This window comes from Bos taurus, chromosome 7, assembly GCF_002263795.3.
Source record: "Bos taurus isolate L1 Dominette 01449 registration number 42190680 breed Hereford chromosome 7, ARS-UCD2.0, whole genome shotgun sequence".
Taxonomy (NCBI): Eukaryota; Metazoa; Chordata; class Mammalia; order Artiodactyla; family Bovidae; genus Bos; species Bos taurus.
In genome coordinates this window covers 23,117,319-23,139,543 of record NC_037334.1, presented here as the reverse complement: position 1 = coordinate 23,139,543, position 22,225 = coordinate 23,117,319, and the positions used below count along the sequence as shown (strand labels likewise).

At 39.4% G+C, this 22,225-nt stretch overlaps 1 protein-coding gene across 6 annotated transcripts in view; it reads left to right on the top strand.

Moving 5' to 3' along the window:
- The window catches only part of CDC42SE2 (CDC42 small effector 2), a 119,510-nt gene that overhangs the window by 53,233 nt on the left and 44,052 nt on the right, over window positions 1-22,225 (top strand). For 3 of the 6 annotated variants that reach the window (NM_001102537.1, XM_059888485.1, XM_024994719.2), the window contains one exon: window positions 15,168-15,504. In NM_001102537.1, the coding sequence (NP_001096007.1) occupies window positions 15,451-15,504 (54 nt within the window). In that variant the 5' untranslated portion in view covers window positions 15,168-15,450. Of the gene's footprint in view, window positions 1-15,167; window positions 15,505-22,225 lie in introns of those variants that run through there. The other 3 variants (XM_024994718.2, XM_059888484.1, XM_059888483.1) reach the window with 1 other exon arrangement.

The window sequence follows — 22,225 nt, the reverse complement described above, 5'->3', positions numbered from 1 at the left end:
GAGCCCATGTTTGCATGAAATATTCCCTTGGTATCTCTAATCTTCTTGAAGAGATCTCTAGTCTTTCCCATTCTGTTGTTTTCCTCTATTTCTTTGCATTGATCGCTGAGGAAGGCTTTCTTATCTCTTCTTGCTATTCTTTGGAACTCTGCATTCAGATGCTTATATCTTTCCTTTTCTCTTTTGCTTTTCGCTTCTCTTCTTTTCTCAGCTATTTGTAAGGCCTCCCCAGACAGCCATTTTGCTTTTTTGCATTTCTTTTCCATGGGGATGGTCTTGATCCCTGTCTCCTGTACAGTGTCACGAACCTCAGTCCATAGTTCATCAGGCTCTCTATCTATCAATTCTAGTCCCTTAAATCTATTTATCACTTTCATTGTATAATCATGAGGGATTTGATTTAGGTCATGTCTGAATGGTCTAGTGGTTTTCCCTACTTTCTTCAATTTAAGTCTGAATTTGGTAATAAGGAGCTCATTATCTGAGCCACAGTCAGCTCCCGGTCTTGTTTTTGCTGACTGATTAGAGCTTCTCCAACTTTGGCTGCAAAGAATATAATCAGTCTGATTTCGGTGTTGACCATCTGGTGATGTCCGTGTGTAGATCAGAAAGTTATTGATTACCTGCTTTAATTTGAAGAAAGAAATACCAAGAAAAGAAGCTAAATGTACATGTGCTTTTTAATTTCCTTATGGTTACACTGCACTAAAGTTCAATATAGCAATGGGAAACTCTTTTTTCAATAGATAATACAACACAAGTATTATACATTTTCTTTGTGGCAAGGTGTTCTTTGTGTTGCCCCCAAGTTGAGCTACCTTCACTATTACCTTTGCGATTAACATTCTTTAAGATAACCTGTTTTAAAACAGCATTCCTATATTTATGTTTACATGTAAACTGTTAACACTTTTTATAGAATATATTAAATTTCATTCTGGACCTGGAAGATAAAAAGGTGATAGAGAAGTATTTTTACCTTACATTGTTTTCTCTAAGCAACCAAAAGGCTTTTAAACCACCGCTGTAGTCCCACATGGATATATTTTTTACTTTTTCTTTAACGTTGTCACAGCACTAACTCGACTGTAGTCAAATCTGTGAATGCTTTCATAGGCCTTTCGAGTCTCTTCTATATAGTCTGGATACTCAGTGTTGGTTTATGTAAATTCCATTTTTTTTTCCCAGTTAAAAGTACACCTTATTCTTGAAATTGTGTGTGGGCTTACGAAGGTGAATAGCAGAGTTGCTTAATTTTTCAAGGTATTTTGAAGATCATTTAAAATACGAAAATACCTATTTTAACTTTTGGGAATGTTATTTTACCCTGTTTTTTTTAAATAATTATATAACTTGACTTATGGCTTTGATAAGAAAACATTTAAAAGCTAAAATAACAGCAAGTTTTCCCCTGAAGAGCTTAGTGATTCTTCTTTTGGAGAAATACAAACTCATTCTAACTAAGGGCAGCATATTTCTCCTGTGTGTGCCTTAGAACACAGGTCAGAATTCCAGGTGCCTATTTGTAATTGAAAGCATTGATTCACATTTTCTCTGGAAAATTCCCAAGGGGTTTTATTGTGGTGTTTTCTAGATTTTTTTTTTTTTAACCTGTAGGTTCAGTTCTGTATGTATGTGTGGATATTTTCTTTTTCTTTTTTTAAAGTCATTTGGCTCTTTTAAACTGTAAATTTTATCTTAGTACTTGAAGCAATAGTCCAGTTACCATTATTAGTTTTGTTTGAGGGTTCCAATGGTTCGTGTTTGTAATGAGTTTGACTTATTTTGGTAGGTTTTATTTGTAGTGAAGTTAATGGCAGTGTATTTGTTGAAATCTTTCAGAATTTTCCCCACTTGTTGCTTCAGTCCCAGGTGACTTTACTAAGGGCTTATTTTTTCTGCATTGGTTTCCTTTCCTCCACACTAAGAATAGGAAAAGCTGTTTAGTCTTAAGGATAAGCTTGTGGAGACCTAAGCAACTGTGGGAAAAAATGATAATTTATGGTAAGTTTGAGAGCGCCAAAGCTGTATGTAAATTGGTTGTCTGACCAGTCTTTAGCAAAGGACATACGTTTGTCTTGGGTACTGTCATTGTTCATCTTTAATTTGCCAGTGGTGTGAACTGTGTAAGTAAAATGTCTTCTATGTGGCTTTTTTGTTTGTGCTAGACGTTAAGCTTGAGAAGAAACTTGATAACCTAATAACCTTAGTCATCTCTTGTAGGGTATTATAGGCACTTTGATAATACAGTTTGAAGTTAATTTTTGTGGCAGTGTTGGAGGGAAGAAATTTGAAACAACTAAGTGTACTCTTTAGCTTGATGTAGTTCTGTTATTATGACAAATCTTCTAAACTTTTTTCTCAGCCAAAAAATATCACTGATTGCTGAAAATGTATCATCCCACCTCCCCCAGGAAAAATACCAAGTTAACAAAAAGTCCTAAGGCAGTAGTCTCAAGGCAGGACGCAGTCAAATGGAAATCACAGTGAGCTTTGATGCTCTCTGGGGATGAATCTGAAACACCATATCAAAGCCTGGTCTGAACCTTACCTTGTTCCACACCCAGATAAATGATTGTACTTTGTGCCTAATCAGCTTTCACATTCCCAAGGGATGGATGGGGTGGTACTCCATGCTGGACCAGGAAGCTTGGATTACATACTTCTCATTCTTCAAGCCTTTAATTAACTGCCCTCCTCCTCTTGCAAAACAGACAAGGCAGCCAGTTCAGGTAGTAAGTAGGTATTGTATGAATTCCCCTCAACAAGTTTAATCTTCTGATATACATAGTCTTCTAAACTAAGTGAAAAACCTTGCTAAATATAATTTATTATGAGTGTATTTTTTTTTGTAATTAATAAGTGATAGGTGGAGTAAGGTAGAATTCCTTATTCAACTATCAACTGAAAACCCTCTATTGTTAATCTTACTGTATGCTCTACAACCTTAGTACTGCTTTTGCTTTATTTATTTATCTTAATACTTGCCCTCTTAATTATAAAATTATAATAAACATACTCATGTAGTTTTGTATGCATGCTACTTTGTCTCAGAAAGATACATGGACTAGAAAAATCTTTGTCTGCTTGCCTAGATAAGCATCAAGGAAGCTTGTCTCTGCTCAGTTCTCTGGGCTTCCCTGGTAGCTCAGCTGATAAAGAATCTACCCGCAGTGCAGTAGACACTGGTTTGATTCCTGGGTTGGGAAGATCCCCTGGAGAAGGGAACGGCTACCCCCTCCAATATTCTGGCTTGGAAAATTTCATGGACTGTATAGTCCATGGGGTCGCAGTGAGTCAGACACAACTGAGCGACTTTCACTTTCACTTTCCCTGGATGAAGGGGAAGAAGAATGATGCAGTTGTGATGACAATAATGATGATTTGTTTTTTGCTCAGTTTCTAAGCCATGGGATTCTTTGTGACCCCATGGACCGTAGCACTCTAGGCTCCTCTGCTCTTTACTGTCTCCTGGAGTTTGCTCAGATTCATAGCCGTTGAGTCAGTGATGCTATCTAACCATTTCATTCTCTCCCTCCCCCTTCTCCTTTTGCCTTAAATCTTTCCCAACATCAGGTCTTTTCCAGTGAGTCAACTCTTGACATCAGGTGGCCATAGTATTGGAGCTTCAGCTTCAGCAACAGTCGTTCCAGTGAATATTCAGGGTTGAATTCCTTTAGAATTGACTAGCGTGATCTAATCATCTGATCATGCTAACAATAAAAACTTATCTTGTTTTTTAAATTTGCTGTGTGCAAGGCACTATTCTAAGCAGTTTAAATTTACTCATTTAATCCTCACATACACCTTTAAGGCAGATAGTTAAAAACTCCATTTTATAAAATTCTGAACTGAGATACACAGAGGTTAAGGATCATTCATCCAGAGTGTGGAGGAATGCAGGATTCCGATGTAGGCTCTCTAGTATCTGAGTCTAAATTCTAAGTCACTACATTATTACTCTTTCTGTGCTTGCATGTAGATAACAGTGTGTAATATGAATGTGACTATACATGTGATGTGAGAATCTCAAGCTGAGAAATTAAAAAATGTAAACTTGAATTTTATACTTCACTTTATGGGTTTCTAAGCACTAGAAAGTACATACGGTGCTTCATGGGTTGTTCCTCAACCTGGGAACACTGGGCTTTAACAGAATAATCAGAAAAACACTGTAAGTCTAAACTGTCTGAATGAAAGACAGACACTGAAGGAAATGAAAATTGTGGTTATTGAAATGAAAGTCATTAGCTGGGGGAAAATATTAATAGCAAAAGTTAAATAGCAGTAGAAACAGGTAAAAGAATCATACATACATAGAAATGAATCTGAAGCTAGAGAGTCAGTGAAATTGGAGTCAAATGCAAAGACAATCTTAAGAGCCTTCATAGAGAAAAAGTAAATTTATGTTTAAAGGACGGTAAATTAGATTGACAGTTGACTTCTCATCAACAACAGTAGTGGTCAGAATGACATGTGTAAAGGACTGAAGGAAAAACACTGTCAGCCAAGAATTCTGTACTTAGCTAAACTGTCATACAAGACTAAGGACAAAATACAGACCTTGAGTTAACAATGTTAACTGAGTGAAGGGTACATGGCATATTTCTGTTCTGTTATAGTAGTTCTGTAAATTATTTCAAAATTAAAATGAAAAAGAAAATCCACAATTTTAGAGAGACACCTGAGAAGCTTACCACTTGTAGCTACATATTTAAAAAGATGTCCTTCTCAGATGGCGTTAGTGGTAAAGAACCCACCTGCCAATGCAGGAGACAAAAGAGATGGGGGTTCAGTCCCTGGGTTGGGAAGATCCTCTGGAGAAGGGCATGGTAACCCACTCCAGTATTCTTGCCTGGAGGACCTGATGGACAGAGGAGCCTGGTGGGCTACAGTAGAGTCACAAGAGTTGGACACAACTTGAGTGACTTAGCATGCACATACTACTAAAAAAAAAAAATCTTAAGCAGAAGAAGGAAGTTGAAAGGAAAAATTGGGAGGCAAGAAAAAATGGTGATCTAAAAACTGGTAAATGTGGATAAATATTGATAATCATCAATATTATTTACACTTAGCTATGCTAAGCTTAAGTGCTTCATGTAATTCTCTCAACAACCATGTAGTATGGTTACTAATACTTTTCTTCAGTTTGAAAGAACTCATCCAGTTCCCAGCACAATGAATGAAAAGGACCAAACCAAGTTACATCGCTGAACACCTTGAGAATTCCAAAAGTAAAGAGAAACTCTTTCAACTTCCCAGAGGAGGGAGAAGTGTGTCACCAGCAAAGAAACAAAGTTATGTCCCCAGACTTCTTAGCAGCTACTCCTGAAAGTAGTTAATAGTGAAACAGTGCCTTTAAAATCCGGAGGAAAAGATCCTTAACTTGATATTCTGTATTTAACCAGTCAGTTAGATGTCAAATGCAAGCATTTAAAACATTTTTCTTCCCTGTACCCTTTCTTAAGAAGCTACTAGAATGTGGTGGTGGTGTTTATTCGCCAAGTCATGGCAGATTCTTTGCCACGCCATGGACTGCAGCACGCCAGGCTGTCCTTCACTGGGGAGATAGTGAACTGGAATGTGTGATTTTTTTTTTTTTACAAAATAAGCTGAGGCGGATGAAAAAAGGAAGAGGTGATTCTCAGAAAGAGGGCATCAACCTAGGAAAGGAACCAAAGGAAATATGCCTTGAGAGCAGCTGGTAAAGATTGAAGCAAGAGGCTAGTCATGTGACGAAATCAAAAGAAAATTTAACTCAGTGCATCTACTCACATGTTCAGGTATTTGGAAATTACGGGTCTTGTACAAAGCTAATTAAAGTGTTTTGCAGGCCCTGGTGCCTCAGTGGTGAAGAATCCACTTGCCAGTGCAGGAGATGCAGGGTCAATCCTTGGGTCAGGAATCTTCCCTGGGAGAAAGTGAAAAGTGTTAGTTGCTCAGTCGTGTCTCTTTTGTAACCCCCCTGAGCTATAGTTGACCAGGCCCCTCTGTCCATGGAATTTTCCAGGTAAGAATACCAGAGTGGGTAGCCATTCCTTCTCCAGGGGATCTTCCCCACTCAGGGATCAAACCTGGATCTCCTGCATTGCAAGCAGATTCTTTACCCTCTGAAGGAAATGGCAACCAAGCAAACACAAATTCTTAGGAGTTATTAACCACAGAAAAACTAATGATTATTCAAGAAAAAATAGCTAATTCTAATAGATGACTTGTTTCAGCAGTGGCAGTTGTAGTAACAAACATTGATTATTGATTCAACCAAAAACTGTTACCAGTGTTGATAAGTAAAAGGGAGCTTGAGGGTAGGCAGTGATTTTAAAAAAGACATATTCTAATCTATTTTAACAGAAAATCAGGTTAAATTATGTAAAAGTCAGTAACAAGAATTAGCAGTTGTCGTCTTATTCATAAATACCAGAAGAAACACCTTGATAACTTAAAAATGACTACGAACAGAGAGGGACGTGCTAAGTCGCTTTAGTCGTGTCCAGCTCTTTGTGACCCCATGGACTGTAGCCCTTTCCGTCTGTTCTGTCCATGGGATTTTCCAGGTAAGAATACTGGAGTGAGTGGCCATTTCCTCCTTAATGGAGCTCATATCTCTTGCGTCTCCTGCATTAGCAGGCAGGTTCTTCACCGTGAGCACCACCTGGGAAGCCCAAAGAATTCTATTAGGACGTTTCCTAACGCCGTGACTGTGACTGTGAACGTCCTAGTCGCTCGGTCGTGTCCTGCTTTTTGCGACCCCATAGCTGTAGTCCACAAGGCTTCTCTGTCCATGGAATTCTCCAGGCAGTAATACTGGAGTGAGTAGCCGTTCCCTTCTCCAGGGAGTCCTCCCAATCCAGGGCTTGACCCAGGTCTCTTCGTGTCACAAGCAGATTCTTTACTGTCTGAGCCACCAGGGAAGCCCATAAAGTGTTAGTCGCTATATGTCGTATTTGCCATTTTAAACAGCTTTTTATTGCTTACCAATACTTTAAAAATCTTTGTGCTTGTATTAATTTTTTAGAAAAAGGCAATACAGTGTGCTCAGTTGTGTCTGACTCTTTGCAACCCCATGGACTGTAGCCCACCAGGCTCCTCTGTCCATGGGATTTTCCAGACAAGTATACTGGAGTGAGAAGCCATCTCCTTCTCCAGGGCATCTTCCCAGCCCAGGGGTTGAAACCATGTTTTCCTACATTGACAGGTGGATTCTTTACAACTGCACCAGCTGCACAGCCCTGAATAAGAGTAAAAATTTGTTTAAATATAAGAAAGTATTTTACAGTACGATTTTTAATTCCCTGAACTGCTGGTAGTGGGATAGAATTTGAGTATGTATTGCTTGGTAAACCTTGTATGATGATGCCACCCACTAAGAAAGGTTATATAGACACAGATGTGGGGGAAAAGACAGTGAATTCAGTGTTACAGATAATGTTAACAAGGAGACCACATGAGATGTTCATTAGTATGTGGGTATAAATATCTACCTAGACTCAGGAGAAAAGATAGCTTTCAATCCATGAACTAATAATTGAGAACCTACTCTGTCACAGAATTGTTATTTCTAACTCTGTATCGCTAATGAAGGGTTTTAGGACAGTGGATGAAGAGATAGAAAAGGGAGAGAGAAACTGGAAAAAGGAAAGGAGAGTAGCAGGAAAGGAAAAGGAGGAGGATTTATTGTTAAAGCTAGAAAAGATAGGCGTGGTGTTTGTTCTCATATAAGGGTGAGCAGTGCGGGAGTTCGAGAAGGGAACAGTAGTTTTCTTATGTATTACTCTGTTTACATTGCAGACTCTGTCAGGTTTGAGCCAACATAAGAAACCCTCCCGTATATGTGTATATGTTTGGGTTAAGTACTTGGGTTTTAATTAAGGGGAAAAGGAAGATGTCAGAAAGGAAAAGCCTGGGTAGGCTGAAAGTGCTACCTAACTATACCTATAAAATATTAATGTCCACGGTAATTTGTAAAAGTAAACCTAAATGAAACTATGTGGGATGATGGCTTTATTATCCTGGGAAAGGTAAAATAAACCAATCCATGATGAAAATTTGTCAGAAGTAAGATAAACCCCCTAATCTGTGATGAAAATAGACTTTTGACTTTCTGACTTTTGAGCTTTCATATGGAGAGTTCCCTGGCTGTCCAGTGGTTAGGACTCTGCACTTTCATCCAGATTCAGTCCCTGGTCAGGGAACTAAGATCCATAAATTACACAGTGCAGCCAAAAAAGAAAAAAGAGAAGCTTTCTGAGGAAAGCTGTAAACAAAGTTCAAAAAAAGTGATGCAACAAAAAATACAGAGGAAACCTGTACAGTCTACAGACTGTTGGCTGCACCATGTTAATGGATTGTTGTTGTTTACTTGCTAAGTTGGGTCTGATTCCTTTGCAACCCTGTGAACTGCAGATGCCAGGTTCCTTTCTCTCTGGAATTTTCCAGACAAGAATGCTGAAGTAGGTTTTGCTATTTCCTCCTCCAGGAGATCCTCCCAGCTTAGGGATGGAACCCATGCCTCCTCCATTGGCTGGCGGATACTTTACTGCTGAGCCACCAGGGAAGCCCCATGTTAATGGATTAGATACTCAGTATTGTTAAAATGTAAATTTCCAAATGTCAGAAAAAGATGCAGTCCCAGTCAGATTCAGAGGCTTTTTTTTCTTTAAGACATTGACAAAGATCCTCAAACGTGTGTGGAAATGTGAAGCATCTAGACAATGCAAAGTAATCTTGTAAAAGAATACTTTGGAAGATTTATCACTACCTGGCTTCAAGTCATAGCATGAAACTATAGCGGGCTTCCCAGGTGGCGCCAAGAGGTAAAGAACCTGCCTGCCAACGCAGGAGGCATAAGACACGGGTTCTATCCTTGGGTCAGATCCTTGGGTTGGGAAGATTCCCTGGAGGAGGGCATGGCAACCGACTCCAGTATTCTTGCCTGGAGAATCCCATGAACGGAGGAGCCTGGCGAGCCATAGTCCATGGGGTTGCAGAGAGTCGGACACGACTGAAGAGACTTAGCATTCGCATACATGTATCGGAAAGGCAGTCTGGTTCTGGTGTAGGAATAGGTCAGTGTAATTAATAATCAGCCCAGAAATGGACACAAACTTAACAGGTACTTGATTTTCAGTAAAAGGTACCAAATCAAGTCAGTAGGCAAAGGGATCCATCAGGAAATGATCTGGAGCAATTGTATATCCATGTCAAAAAAAGGAATCATGACCTTTACTTTGTACTACCACTAACCACTAAAAGAGGATTATAGACTGAAAGTAAAAAATGAAAATTGTGGGTGAAACGATAACTGAAGAAAAGCTGTTTGGGGAAACATGCACACATTTCCTAGAACACGTATCATAAAAGATGAAATAGATAAACTCGACTTTATTAAAAAAAACTGAGACATGTTGTTTTTTAAAACATGGAAAGACAAAGACTAGGAAAAAAATACTCACAATATACTTACCAGACAAAAGACTAGATCTAGAATATGGAAATAACACAACTGAAAAAGACACATAAATTTTAAAAATGGGCAAAAGATCTGATTATACCTAGCCAAGGAAGAAAATACATGAGTGGCTTGCTATCACAGCAAGATAGCACTTCATACACAGGGGGATGACTGAAATTAACAAGACTAAGGACACAGAGTGTTGGTAGGAAGTGAAACAGGTGGAACTCTCATGCATTGCTGGTACAAATGCAAGATGGTACAGCCGAACTGGAAAACTGGCCAACAGTTTAAAGTTCAAACTGATCTTAAAATACGACTCAGTAGTTCTCTTTCTAAATATTTACCCAGGAGAAGTGAAAATTTCTGTTCACATGAGTATTTGTATATACTAATTCACAGAAGCATTTCTAATAGCCAAAAACTGGAAATAACAAATAGAAACAGTTACATTGTGCTGCGTCTATACAGTGGAAGTCTGTATGAATTAGCTAATAGAGGCATCATGGAAAATCTCAGAAACATGCTGAATGAAAAAAGCCAGATTTTGTTTTTTTTAATACTATGTGATTACATCCACATGAAACAGTGGGAAAGACTAACCTATAATCAGTCATTCTAAGAAGAAAAACTAACCTTACTTCCATAGTTGCATGTGCCCCCAAGTGTGCCTTTTATAACTGAGTTCAGGGAACAGGGGCTTGATTTTGAACTTCAGCCACAGAAAAGAAGGTCTGTGATAAATACATAGTTTGAAAGCTCTTTTCAGAATGTTCCCCCCTGCCCCCCCACCCCCAGCCGGAAGAACTTTGTACTGCAAGTCACTATCAAAAGAATGATTTTAACTAGATTGAGACGGATTTAGTGCTGGTGCAGCTATGATATGGCTTTACTGAGAACTCAGACTTGGTCATTGATTAGTAGGTTCTGCATTTCTGCTGGAAACCTCTTTGGCATTTGGTAGAATTTCAGATCTTACTATCCCTCTCCCCACCCAAACATCCCAAATTTTACCAGGTCCTTCAGAGTCTCTAGTAAGGATGTTCATTTTTATTTGATTTTTTTTTTTTTTGCATTTCCATGACTCCCAACAACTTGAAATTGTTAGTACTTGCTTCTTTTACTTATATATTTAAATTGTTACTTAAAGATATAATATGTAGAAAATTGCATAGACCGTAAATGTACATTTAATACAAAATTATAAAGCAAGTACTTGAGTAACTACCACCTAGATCAAGAGGTAGAATATTATCAGCATTCCAAGAGCCCTTGTGCATCTCTTCCTGTTCTTAATTCCTGCCCTCAGCCATAGAGATAACCACGTTCCTCACTTGTATTATAATTTTCTAGTTTTACTTTTACACTTCCTTATGCATCTCTCGGAGAAGGCACTGGCACCCCACTCCAGTACTCTTGCCTGGAAAATCCCATGGACAGAGGAACCTGGTGGGCTGCAGTCCACCGGGTCGCTAAGAGTCGGACACGACTGAGCGACTTCACTTTGACTTTCCACTTTCATGCATTGGAGAAGGAGGTGGCAACCCACTCCAGTGTTCTTGCCTGGAGAATCCCATGGATGGGGGAGCCTGGTAGGCTGCAGTCCATGGGGTTGAGAAGAGTCCGACACGACTGAGCGACTACACTTCCACTTTTCACTTTCATGCATTAGAGAAGGAAATGGCAACCCACTCCAGTGTTCTTGCCTGGAGAATCCCAGGGACGGGGGAGACTGGTGGGCTGCCATCTATGGGGTCGCACAGAGTCGGACACGACTGAAGCGACTTAGCAGCAGCAGTATGCATCTCTACACAAAATAGTTTAGTTGAAGTTTTTTTTTGTTTTTTTTTTTGAACTTGTTTTTGAAATTCGCATACATGAGGTCTTTGCACGTGCATTATTTTGTCCTCAGTAACATGGCAGTGAGAAGTGACCTGTGTGTTGGATGCAGCTACCACTTACGGTAGTATTCTTTTGTATGAATGGAGTACAGTTCATTTTTTTCAGTTTTTTATGGAGGTATAGTTGATTTACAATATTGTGTTAATTTCTACTGTATAGCTAAGTGACTCAGTTATACAGTTATATATTCTTTTTTATATTATTCTCCATTGTGGTTTATTTAGGATGTATAGTTTCCTGTACTATACAGTAAGACCTTGTTGTCTATCCTTTTTATATGTAATCGTTTGCATCTACTAACTCTGAAGTCCCAGTCCAATCCTCCCCAGCCCCCACCCCTTTGGCAGCCACAGGCTTCTTCTCCGTGTCTGAGTCTTGCATCATAGGTATGTTCGTTTGTGCAGTATTTTCGGTTCCACATGTAAGTGATAGCATACGGTATTTGTCTTTCTCTTTCTGATTTACTTCACGTAGCATGATAATCTAGTTGTGCCCGTATTGCTGCAAATGGCGTTGTTTTGTTCTTTTTTATGTCTGTAGTATTCCAGTGTATAAATGTACCACATCATCTTTACCCATTCATCTCTCGATGGAAATTTTGGTTGTTTTCATGTCTTGGCTATTGGAAACAGTGCTGCTATACACATGGGAGTGCGCGTGTCTTTTTGAATTATGGTTTTTTCAGGTATATGTGCAGGAGTGGGATCGCTATATTATATGGTAATTCTATTTTTAGTTTTCAGAGGAATTTCCATACTGTTTTCCATAGTGGCTGTACTAATTTACATCCTTCCTACAGTGGAGGAGGGTTGCCTTTTCCCCATACCCTCTCCATTATTTGTAGACTTCTTAATGATGGCCATTCTGACTGGTGTGAGGTGGTACATCATTGTAGTTTTGGTTTGCACTTCTCTAATAATAGCACTGTTGAGCATCTTTTCATGTACTTATTTCATATACCTGTATGTCTCCTTTGGAGAAATGTCTCTTTAGCCTTCTGCCCATTTTTTGATTAAGCTGTTTTTGTTGTTGTTGAGTTGTATGAGCTGTTAGTATATTTTGGAAATTAAGGCCTTGTGGGTCGCATTGTTTGCAAATATTTTTTCCCACTCTGTAGATTGTCTCAGTTCTTTAAAAAAATTTTTTTTATTCCTTTTTTTTTTTTTGGTGTGGTGGGGAATGTAGACTTTTAGGTTGTTTGCTAAAAATTCACAGCTATTACACATTATTTTTTGTTACTTCATTGTACTGTTTGCTATTTTAATTTTGATAACAAATAAGAGCATCTTATATCAGTATAACTCTTTGTAATATATGCACTACCCTTATGTACACCCTCATTTCACCCTCATTTCAGACTTGTGACACTGGCAGTGTAGCATTCCATTTTTATAGCTAACAGAGCTTGTCAGTTCCTCAGGCTAACATTGTGAAAAATTAAGGTAGTATTAACAATTGCCACCGTTCTTTTATTTCAAAGTCTAAATTCTAAATTTTATCCAATTCTGTTTCACACAAACTAAGCATGCTCTGTACCTCAGCTGAGTTAAAGTATTTCACAAAAAAAGGAAAAGAAATTATTTGGTTAGAGGTATGCCTCGTTGCCTTCTTTTTTTTTTTCCGAGTCATGGCCTTACTGTTTCTTTGGAAGTTGACCTAAAAAGTTTTGTTTTATTGATTTGTGTGTAGGATGTTGGGACATAAATTCTTTAAATTGTCAGCAGTGAAACTGTTCAGGCAAGTATGAAGCTTATATCTGCAGCATTTGATTTAGGTGTGGAAAGGGAGGAGGAGGGGGAGGGGCTGAGGAGGTTAGAGTTTTGACCAGAGCATACTGCTTACTTCCATACTTTTTTACCCAATGCCAGTCTCTGAAAGTCGAGAGACTGAGCTTTTAATGCAAGGAAGCTCTGCAAATCACTAAGTAGCCTGACAGTTCACGTAAGCTTTTCTAAAATCGTATGTCTAATGAAACTGTGGTTGGTGAGATGCTCTGGTGCTGTAGTCCAGTTTGACCCCTGATGTATGTGTGGAATCTGCTGAGTTGTGTTTAAAGCCAAGTTTAGTTGTTGATGTTGCAAAGTGATACTTCTTTTGTTATCTTAAGGTATTAAAAGTAAGGTTTTCAGTGTGGATGTGATGTAAGCAACACTGAGCTCAGGAAGTGAAAGTAACTATGAGTATATTTATTATTAGTGTCTGTGGAAATTTTTGTGACAAATTCAGTACTTCTCTAAAGGTGTTATGTATAAATGTGTTCTAAGTATATACACATTTGTAAAAAATTCTAAAAAGAAATTTTGTTTAGAAAAGCAAGAAGAAGGAAAGTATACTGGTATGATATTCCAAGGCGTGTTTGAAACATTTTTAGACTTAAATGTTTACTTAACAAATAAAAACCTGTGGAGCTGCAAACATCCCCTTGGTTTGAAAATGTATTTCATCCTATCTGTTTTCTAGATGATACACTTAAGTATCTTTTCTGTCTTATCTCCAGAAATACAAATTATTATACTTTAAGCAGTCATACTTCAACTAAACATTAAGAATTATTGTGAATATCACTTTCAAAGTAGTACATGTAGTGGGAAAATGTGTATTTTAAAATTTTTAAAATAAGGAATAGCTTTACTCTGGGAAGGACATTTGAATTTGTGGAAATGTGGATTTCTAAATAGGGAAGCCATTGATTAATTTTAAGTGTTAAACAGAAGGAACATTTACTTAGTTAAAAAGTGAAGAAAATAAAACACCTTCCATTGTAAAATTAATTTGACAGTGGTTTCTGGCAAAGATAAATTATGAGTAAAAAGGGTGTTGCCTGGCATGGTATGTAGATGAGAAAATATAATGATAGAATAAATCATATAGCAGATTTAAAACCTCAGATTTCAAATCCAGTAGAGTTGAAACATCAGAGTAACTCAGTGTTTGTATGTGCTACAATAGCAGTGGTGAGCAAAAGGAATTTCAGTGTCAAACAAAGGCATATTTGTTTTCATAGAATTGGTTAAAAGATTTCACAGTAATTTTTTTAATGGCCAAGATCTTTGATTCAGGGTGGAATTAAGCTTGTCAAGTAAATAGTAGCTGAAATAATGTTCTTGATGTTGTAAATATAACCCTTTGCTCTGATACTCTTGCTGAGGAAATAAATGAAACATACTTTTCTTTTGAGCTTATAAACCTTCATAGTATTTACTCGCTTCATTGGACAGAGCCAGTTGCAAGACTGCTTCTTCTTTGTTTCAGAGTTTGGGTGAGGTGAGGAAAGTTCACCTTTCCTTGAAAATGCATTCCAGTTTCTGAATTTTAACTGTGATGATAGTGTATATTTTCTTCCTCCTTATCTTCTCTGAACATATGCTTAAAACTTAATGTATCATTTTCCTGTAATATGTTAGAAGGCACGTCCTTTAGACTGTGTAGAATGAGGGTCCCAAATTCATGCCTTGTTATGGCCTACATGTGTGCCATTGAACATGTATGCATTAATCTTCACTGAAGATCTTCTATGCAAATGTAAAAATAGCAGTCATTTATGTCTTCCTGGTTTAGAGTCATAGCTTTGGGAAAAGCTTTTATAGTCACAAAACAGAATGCTCTGTGAAGGCAAGGATTACCGTTTCCTTTGAGTTCCTATGTTACTAATACCTGACACTCAGTACTTAAATATTTTTCTGTTGAGTGACTTATCAGTTTATTAAAGTCTTGATTTTTTTTTGAAATATTCTTAATTTTATCAGGGATTTAAGAAATAAGCTTCCAAGGATAAGTAAAGTAACTTGTTTTCTTTCCTTTTTTCTTTTTCTAGACCACCTGTTGAGGCCCTGAGTCAAGACAACAATTTTTATACTTTTCCTGGTGGTTCAGAAGCAAGTCTCTGTAGACCAGAAACAAAGGAAATAATCTGACCTTTTCTTTATTAGATTGACTGTAAAAGACACTTGACTTCCAGGAACAAGTACAGAGAAGTAATAAAGTTATTATTTTGGCATCATTGGACATTGATCGCATTGAGAAGCGTGCTTTGTGAAGCTTCCCGAGTTGAGATTTGGAAACTTCATTGGTGCTCATTTATAACTTGGACTATCAGCATGAGTGAATTCTGGTTGTGTTTCAACTGCTGTATCGCAGAACAGCCTCAACCCGTAAGTATGACGTGATACACACACAAATTGGGTGGGGTACTTGGTATGCATACTGTTGATTCTCAGGCTAAGAACCAGGATTCCAGTAGTGATTGCAGGGCCGTTCCAAGGCTTGTCAGTGAAATTCTAAACATCTGGTTAAAGAAAGAAAAAAGTAAGTTTGCTTTTGAGTAAATGCTATATGTGAAGAGCTGTAGTAGACTACCAAATGTGATTGAGAACGTTGTAGACCAACTTCCGGTGGACGCGTGAGAGGAGAGGGAGACACCCTGCGGTGGAACAGCCAAGTCGGCTTTGGAGATGAGTGGGTGGAAGGTGGCGAGCCAGGATTTACCATCTCATCGTCCTCACAGCAGTTCTCTGGGGAAGATGCCGTTATCCTTATTTCCTTGTAGACGTAGGTTCCATTTTTTTTGCCCTGAGTGGACAGTAAGTCTGCGCTGGCCATTTCTTGCTACCTGCCTCACTTTTGTCCCTTCTAACCTGTGCACATTTTGTTACCTCTACCAAAATTCTACCCTCCCCCTCCAGTTTTCTCTTCATCTTTTAAGATGCCTATATCAAATGTCAACTCTGTGAAATCTTCCCCACTTTCTCTTGACTTAGGGGAAAACCCCTCAGCAATATTTCCACCAGCTCTTTTAGTTCATTTTTCTATGGTAGGATGGACCTTCTTGTGTGGTAACTATTGCCGTCTCTTCTTTAGGGGCCCTGACCATGTTTCCTTGATAACTTCAGGATCGCATCTAATACCTTGGAGAATGTGATTATACATGCTAGCTGGTTTGCTGGCTGACTGGCTGAATAAATGAATTTCTATTGTATTCTGTTTGGAGTAACATTTGTAATAATATGAAAGGAGGAATGAGATGTAATCTTAAGGTCTCCTCAGATCTTTTCTGACCCTTTCCCTGGTCATATACACAGTCCACTTTTTAATTTTCCTTGTATATACAGTTGTTTTAGAATCTCCTAGTCTTTAATGTCTGGCTCTGGAAAAGGGAAAATATGAAAAAGTGAGGGCAGGGAGGAGAAGAAAGGGCACTGGCTTTTTAAGTCTTCTGGAAATCACTTCAGCCAGAGGATGAGGGCCTTGCACCAGTTGGGGAGTTGAGCACCAGCAGTGGCGGCCCGCCCGTCTGCTGGTCTGCTCCTCTGTGATCAGAAGTGGAGATGTTTGGAGGACAGGCTCCTTTTTGCCCACCCTGGCTGCCCAGAGGTTGTGCGCGTGATGTGCAAAGACCACAGCTGTGGGAGGAGGGGAGCCCTGCTCTGCTCCTCTGCTGAGAGCTGACGCTGACTGAAACTAGCTGCAATTTACCTTTCAAGTTTTCCCCTGGAAGTTGCAAGCCTTAAAGAGACTCCAGAGTTCCAGAATAGATACAGCAGAAACATAATGCCTGTACAGTGGTGGTGGGGGTACAGATTCCTACTGTTAACTGCTCCACCATCTTCCCTTTTACTCCTTTTGTAATGCTGTTACATTTAGTTCTTTGATCCATGAAGTATGGAGGGTTGCTTTGTGTGGGATGAGGTAGGGGTCTGACTGTTCTTTCACGTTAAGTCAGCTATCTAAAAACAGTTTATTAAATATAAATAGCCAGTCTTTTTATTAGTGATATGAAATGTCACCTTTATTATATACTACGTTTTCATGTATTTAAAGAGACTGCTCTTAAAATCTGTTCCGTTCTTTTGGTTACATGTTTACACCTGTGCCGTTGCACCTGCTGCCCTTACTTAGTATGTAGCTCTTCTTAAACTATTTTGATAAATCTTGTTTTTAAGACGGATTATGACATGGTTTTTTGCTGTGTTGTCTTTTGTATTTTTTTCTTTGAATGAGATATGTCATGCATCTTTTAAATCATTTAGGTGTTTACTTTAGAAGTGCATTGAATCTAGATGTAATTGGATGAGAATTGACATCTTTTGAATTTTGAATAATTCCATTGAGAAGCATAGCATACATCTTCATTTATACAGACCTTTTCATGTTCTTTTAGTAAGTTAAAATTTTCATCATGTAAGTTTTGCATATTTCTTGCTCAGTTTTTTCTAGATTTTTTAAAATGAATTTTCCTTGCTATTCTGAATGAAATTGTTTTGCTATTACATTTCCTAGTGGATTTTTTTTTTTTTTTTTTACTATTTTGTAAGCAATTAATAATTTTTATACACCAATTTTTTATCCAGATACCATGCTGAACGCTTTATATTTCTTAAATTTCTCCATATAATGACATTTTGTTTGTCTTAATTCTCATATATAAACTTTTATCCCTATTGAAATATTTCTGCATTGGTTAGACCTCCAATATAATATTGAATAGTGTCGATGATGGCTGAACATTCTTGCTTCTCCTGACTTTTAATGAGAAAGGTTCAAATTTACTTAAGCATAAAATGAATATTTATTTCAGTAACCATGTTTACCTGTGCATTTGTTATTGTGTATAATTTATCATTTACGACTTACATTGCCAGTGATTGCATTTTCAGCAGTTTTGAAAGATTTTAGAATGCTTGAATCCCATCACCGTACTGTTTGTACTGTGCCTTGTAATTTTTGTTGAAAGTCATTTGTGATAATATGCTGAGTAAAAGAAACTGAGGGAAACAGGCCTGTAGTATCAGTTTTGTATTTGTCTGTGTGGGGATCAGGCTTTGCTTAATCTTTGCTGCAGTTGTAGGCGTCCCGGGATAACATTCTCCGTGGTGTCCTTGCTTTTGTGCCCTGTTGTCTCTGTAGGACTTGTGTTTAAGTAAGGTCTGAGAGGTCCAGAGCTTTCGATGGTATTTCCCTGTATTTTCACACAGGAACACTGATGATGTACTGGTGAGATGTTGGGGACGGGAAGCATGGTACACTGCCGTGGTTAGGTCTCGGTCTTTAGTGAGCCTGAGCCCCCGGGACTGTGACCTACACAAGTGCTTCTCAGTTTTGTTTCAGTTTTTTTTTACTCCTTAGTTGAGACAGACGGGCTGGAGGAGGCTGCAGTTGGACATTTCCCTTCCCCAAAGTTGGTTAGTTTCTGATATAACCTCAGTCAATTAGGAGCTGGCAAAATAGGTTTCTTTTGAGGGGATGCTTTGTTAAGAAGAGCAGGCAAATTTCCATAGTGCCAGATTGCAGAAGGGCATTATAAATTGCACTTCCCTGGTGGGGCTCAGTGGGAAAGAACCTGCCTGCCCATGCCAGAGATGTGGGTTTGATCCTTGGTCCAGGAAGATCCCCTGAAGAAGGAATGGCAACTCCCTCTAGTATTCTTGCCTGGAAGAGTTCCCATGGACAGAAGAGCTTGGTGGACTACAGTCCGTGGGGTTGTAAAGAGTCAGACACGACTGAAGTGACTGAACAGCAACAACAATTGTAAATTGCTGTGAGAACCCTACCTGGGGCCTGTGTGTGGCAGTGGTCTAGGTGTGGTTTTTTGATGTGGTCTGAGTCAGAGTTCAGGCAAAGTATCAAACCTCTCCTGATCGCCTTTAGGTCACTGAGAATATAGAGATTGGATTGGGTGAAGTATTAGTTACCTAAGATGACGCAAGTCAGCCTAAACCATAGTGGCTTAAAACAGACTTTTATTATCTCACAGATTCACTTAGTTAGTGTTAGTCGCTCAGTCTCATCCGACTCTTTGCTACCCTGTGAACTGCAGCCTGCCAGGCTCCTCTTCCATGGGATTTCCCAGGCAAGAGTACTGGAGTGGGTTGCTACTTCCTTGTCCATAACTAAGATGATGCAAGGTAACCTGAGCCATGGTGGTTTGAAACAGACGTTTATTATCTCACAGATTCTGTGGGTCAGGAAGCCAGGCAGTGTTCAGCCAAGTCCTCTGACTTAAGGTATCTTTGAGGTGACAGTTACAGCTGAGGCCATAACTACCTCAGGGTTCAGTGCCGAGCGGACCTGCTTTCTCGGTTACTGAAGCAGTTATTGGCAGGGTTTGGTTTCTCTCTGAGTCCTGACAAGAGTCTCGGCTGGAATAAGGGCCTCGGTTCCTTGTTGGCTGGAGGCCTCCCTCAGTTAGTCGCCACACTGGTCTCGCCACAGAACAGCTCACGGCGTGGTGACTGGCTTCCGCTAGTGTGAGGAAGAGGGCAGGCAAGGTGGACGTCAGAATCTCTGTGACTTGCCACCACTTTTTGCTGTGCTCTGGCCTGTAGAATTAACTCGCTAAATCTAGTTCACACCCGAGGGAGGGGAGTAGACAAAGGCATGAATTCCAGGAGACGGGGATCATTGGGACCAACTTCACAGGCTGCCTACCACAGATTCCCTCCAAGGCCCCTCCCAGCGCTCACATTCTGTGAATGCTTCCCTCTCTCTCCCCCAGAAAGAGGCCACGCATTCCGTTTCCAGCCCCAACTTCAGAGACTCTCAGTCAAGTGCCCGGATAGCTGTGACACATTCTTTAATTGTAGCTAGCCAACATGAAAAATGTAGTCAAAGAGGAAAATCATCTTATCTAAAAGAGTTAGACTGTGAAAAGAAAGATGTTGAATTTGTTCTGTTTCAGTGGCATATCTTCCATTACAGTACTCTCTGGATAGACAAAATACCCTTTTAGAGGAGACAGGGAAGATAGGCCTGTCTCTGTTCAGATAACATCAGAACCAAACGCACTGAACCAGCGTATAGTGTTGTATCTTATTTTAAAATGTCTGCCTTTCCCTCCTCTTGGCTGAAGGAGAAGGAGAGTTTTCTCTGGTACTCACTTTGAGAACATGCTAGAGTTCCTGCTGGTGAAACTCCCAGGAGCACGGGGGCCCTCCTAAGACAGGCCCCCCTAAACGCTCCAGCTGTCCACACTCCTCACCCAGGAACTCCTCAGTTACAGTCTTAGGTTGTCCTGCTCTGGTTCTGCATGACCTGGGGGTTTCCACTCTAGTCCATGGTGGTTTTCTGTACTGGCCTGTCTCTCCAGTTCTGGAGGCAGCGGTTGGTTCTGTGATCTCAGTTTTCTAAAGGACCTGAGAATTGTTGATTTTCAGTTCAACTTTTTGATCATGTGGATTGGCACGACATCTTCTAAGCCCCTTACATGTCTGACAGGAAACCACAAGTTCTATTTCCATATTTTTTAAGGTTGATTTGTTTATTGCCAGCATTCATAATGAATATAACATTCTGTTTTACAGGTATACTCAAACTAGAATGGCATAGATTGGGAATTTTAAAGAGTGGGAGCATAAGACTTTAGAATTACAAGTACAGGACATTAGAAATACATTTTCTGATACACAAAGCATTTGCGGTTTGAGTGTTTCTGTGCACATATAACATGTCTGTATTGTGTTATTGTTTAATAATAGGTAATTGCTTGAAATATTCCACCTTTTTGACTTGCTGAGAAAAACGGCACAGCACTGCACAGGGCCTCATGGTTACTGTGATGGAAGAACAGCTGGCTTGTTGGCGTTAGGGAGAGACACTTAAAGGGTGCGTTAATCATTTTGTGCGTGCTTACAGCCTACAGAAGCGTACCTTGCAGCTCTAGTAGACAGTATCAAGAGTGCCTTATTTGAAAGCTGCTTGGTCATCTCTAAAGCTCCCCAAAGTCTGTACCAGAATTGAGTGCTGTGTGCCGACTCTCCCACTCCTTTACCGCCCCCTGCTCTTGCGCATTCCATGTGTGGAAAAGGAACAGCTCCGTATTGGGAAGAACTTAGAATGCATTTTTCTGAGTAGTAGCATAAGAATCATACTTTTCCTTCCTACTCTTTAGTTTTAGCACAGTATAGTACAGAATAAAATAAGAGTCCCATTTTTTTGAGCCGTGGTAATCTAAACCTTTAAAATTGGCTGTAGTGTAAATGCTGCGGTTGTTGCTGCTACGTATATGCTAAGGTAGGAATCTTTAAATGGTTGCTGTTTTGCACCTTAATTTTTTAAAAAACAAGATCTGTCAGCTGTTTATAGTACTTCAGTGAATTTTTTACCTACTTCTTATTGTGCATTGAAATGCTAGTGGACTTTTTTACCAGCTTTTTTTTTTTTTTTGAGTTATAATTGGTATACCCAAAAAACTGTGCATAATTAATATATTCTGTCTGCTGAGTTTGAATGTATGTATACACATGCTGCCATCACCACAGATCAGATCAGATCAGATCAGTCGCTCAGTCGTGTCCGACTCTTTGCAACACCATGAACCTCAGCACGCCAGGCCTCCCTGTCCATCACCAACTCCTGGAGTTTACCCAGACTCATGTCCATCGAGTCGGTGATGCCATCCAGCCATCTCATCCTCTGTCGTCCCCTTCTCCTCTTGCCCCCAATCCCTCCCAGCATCAGAGTCTTTTCCAATGAGTCAACTCTTCGTATGAGGTGGCCAAAGCACTGGAGTTTCAGCTTTAGCATCATTCCTTCCAAAGAACACCAGGGCTGATCTCCTTCAGAATGGACTGGTTGGATCTCCTTGCAGTCCAAGGGACTCTCAAGAGTCTTCTCCAACACCACAGTTCAAAAGCATCAATGCTTTGGCACTCAGCCTTCTTCACAGTCCAACTCTCACATCCACATGGAAAAACCACATGACCACAGGAAAGACCATAGCCTTGACTAGATGAACCTTTGTTGGCAAAGTAATGTCTCTGCTTTTGAATATGCTGTCTGGTTGGTCATAACTTTCCTTCCAAGGAGTAAATGTCTTTTAATTTCATGGCTGCAATCACCATCTGCAGTGATTTTGGAGCCCACAAAAATAAAGTCTGA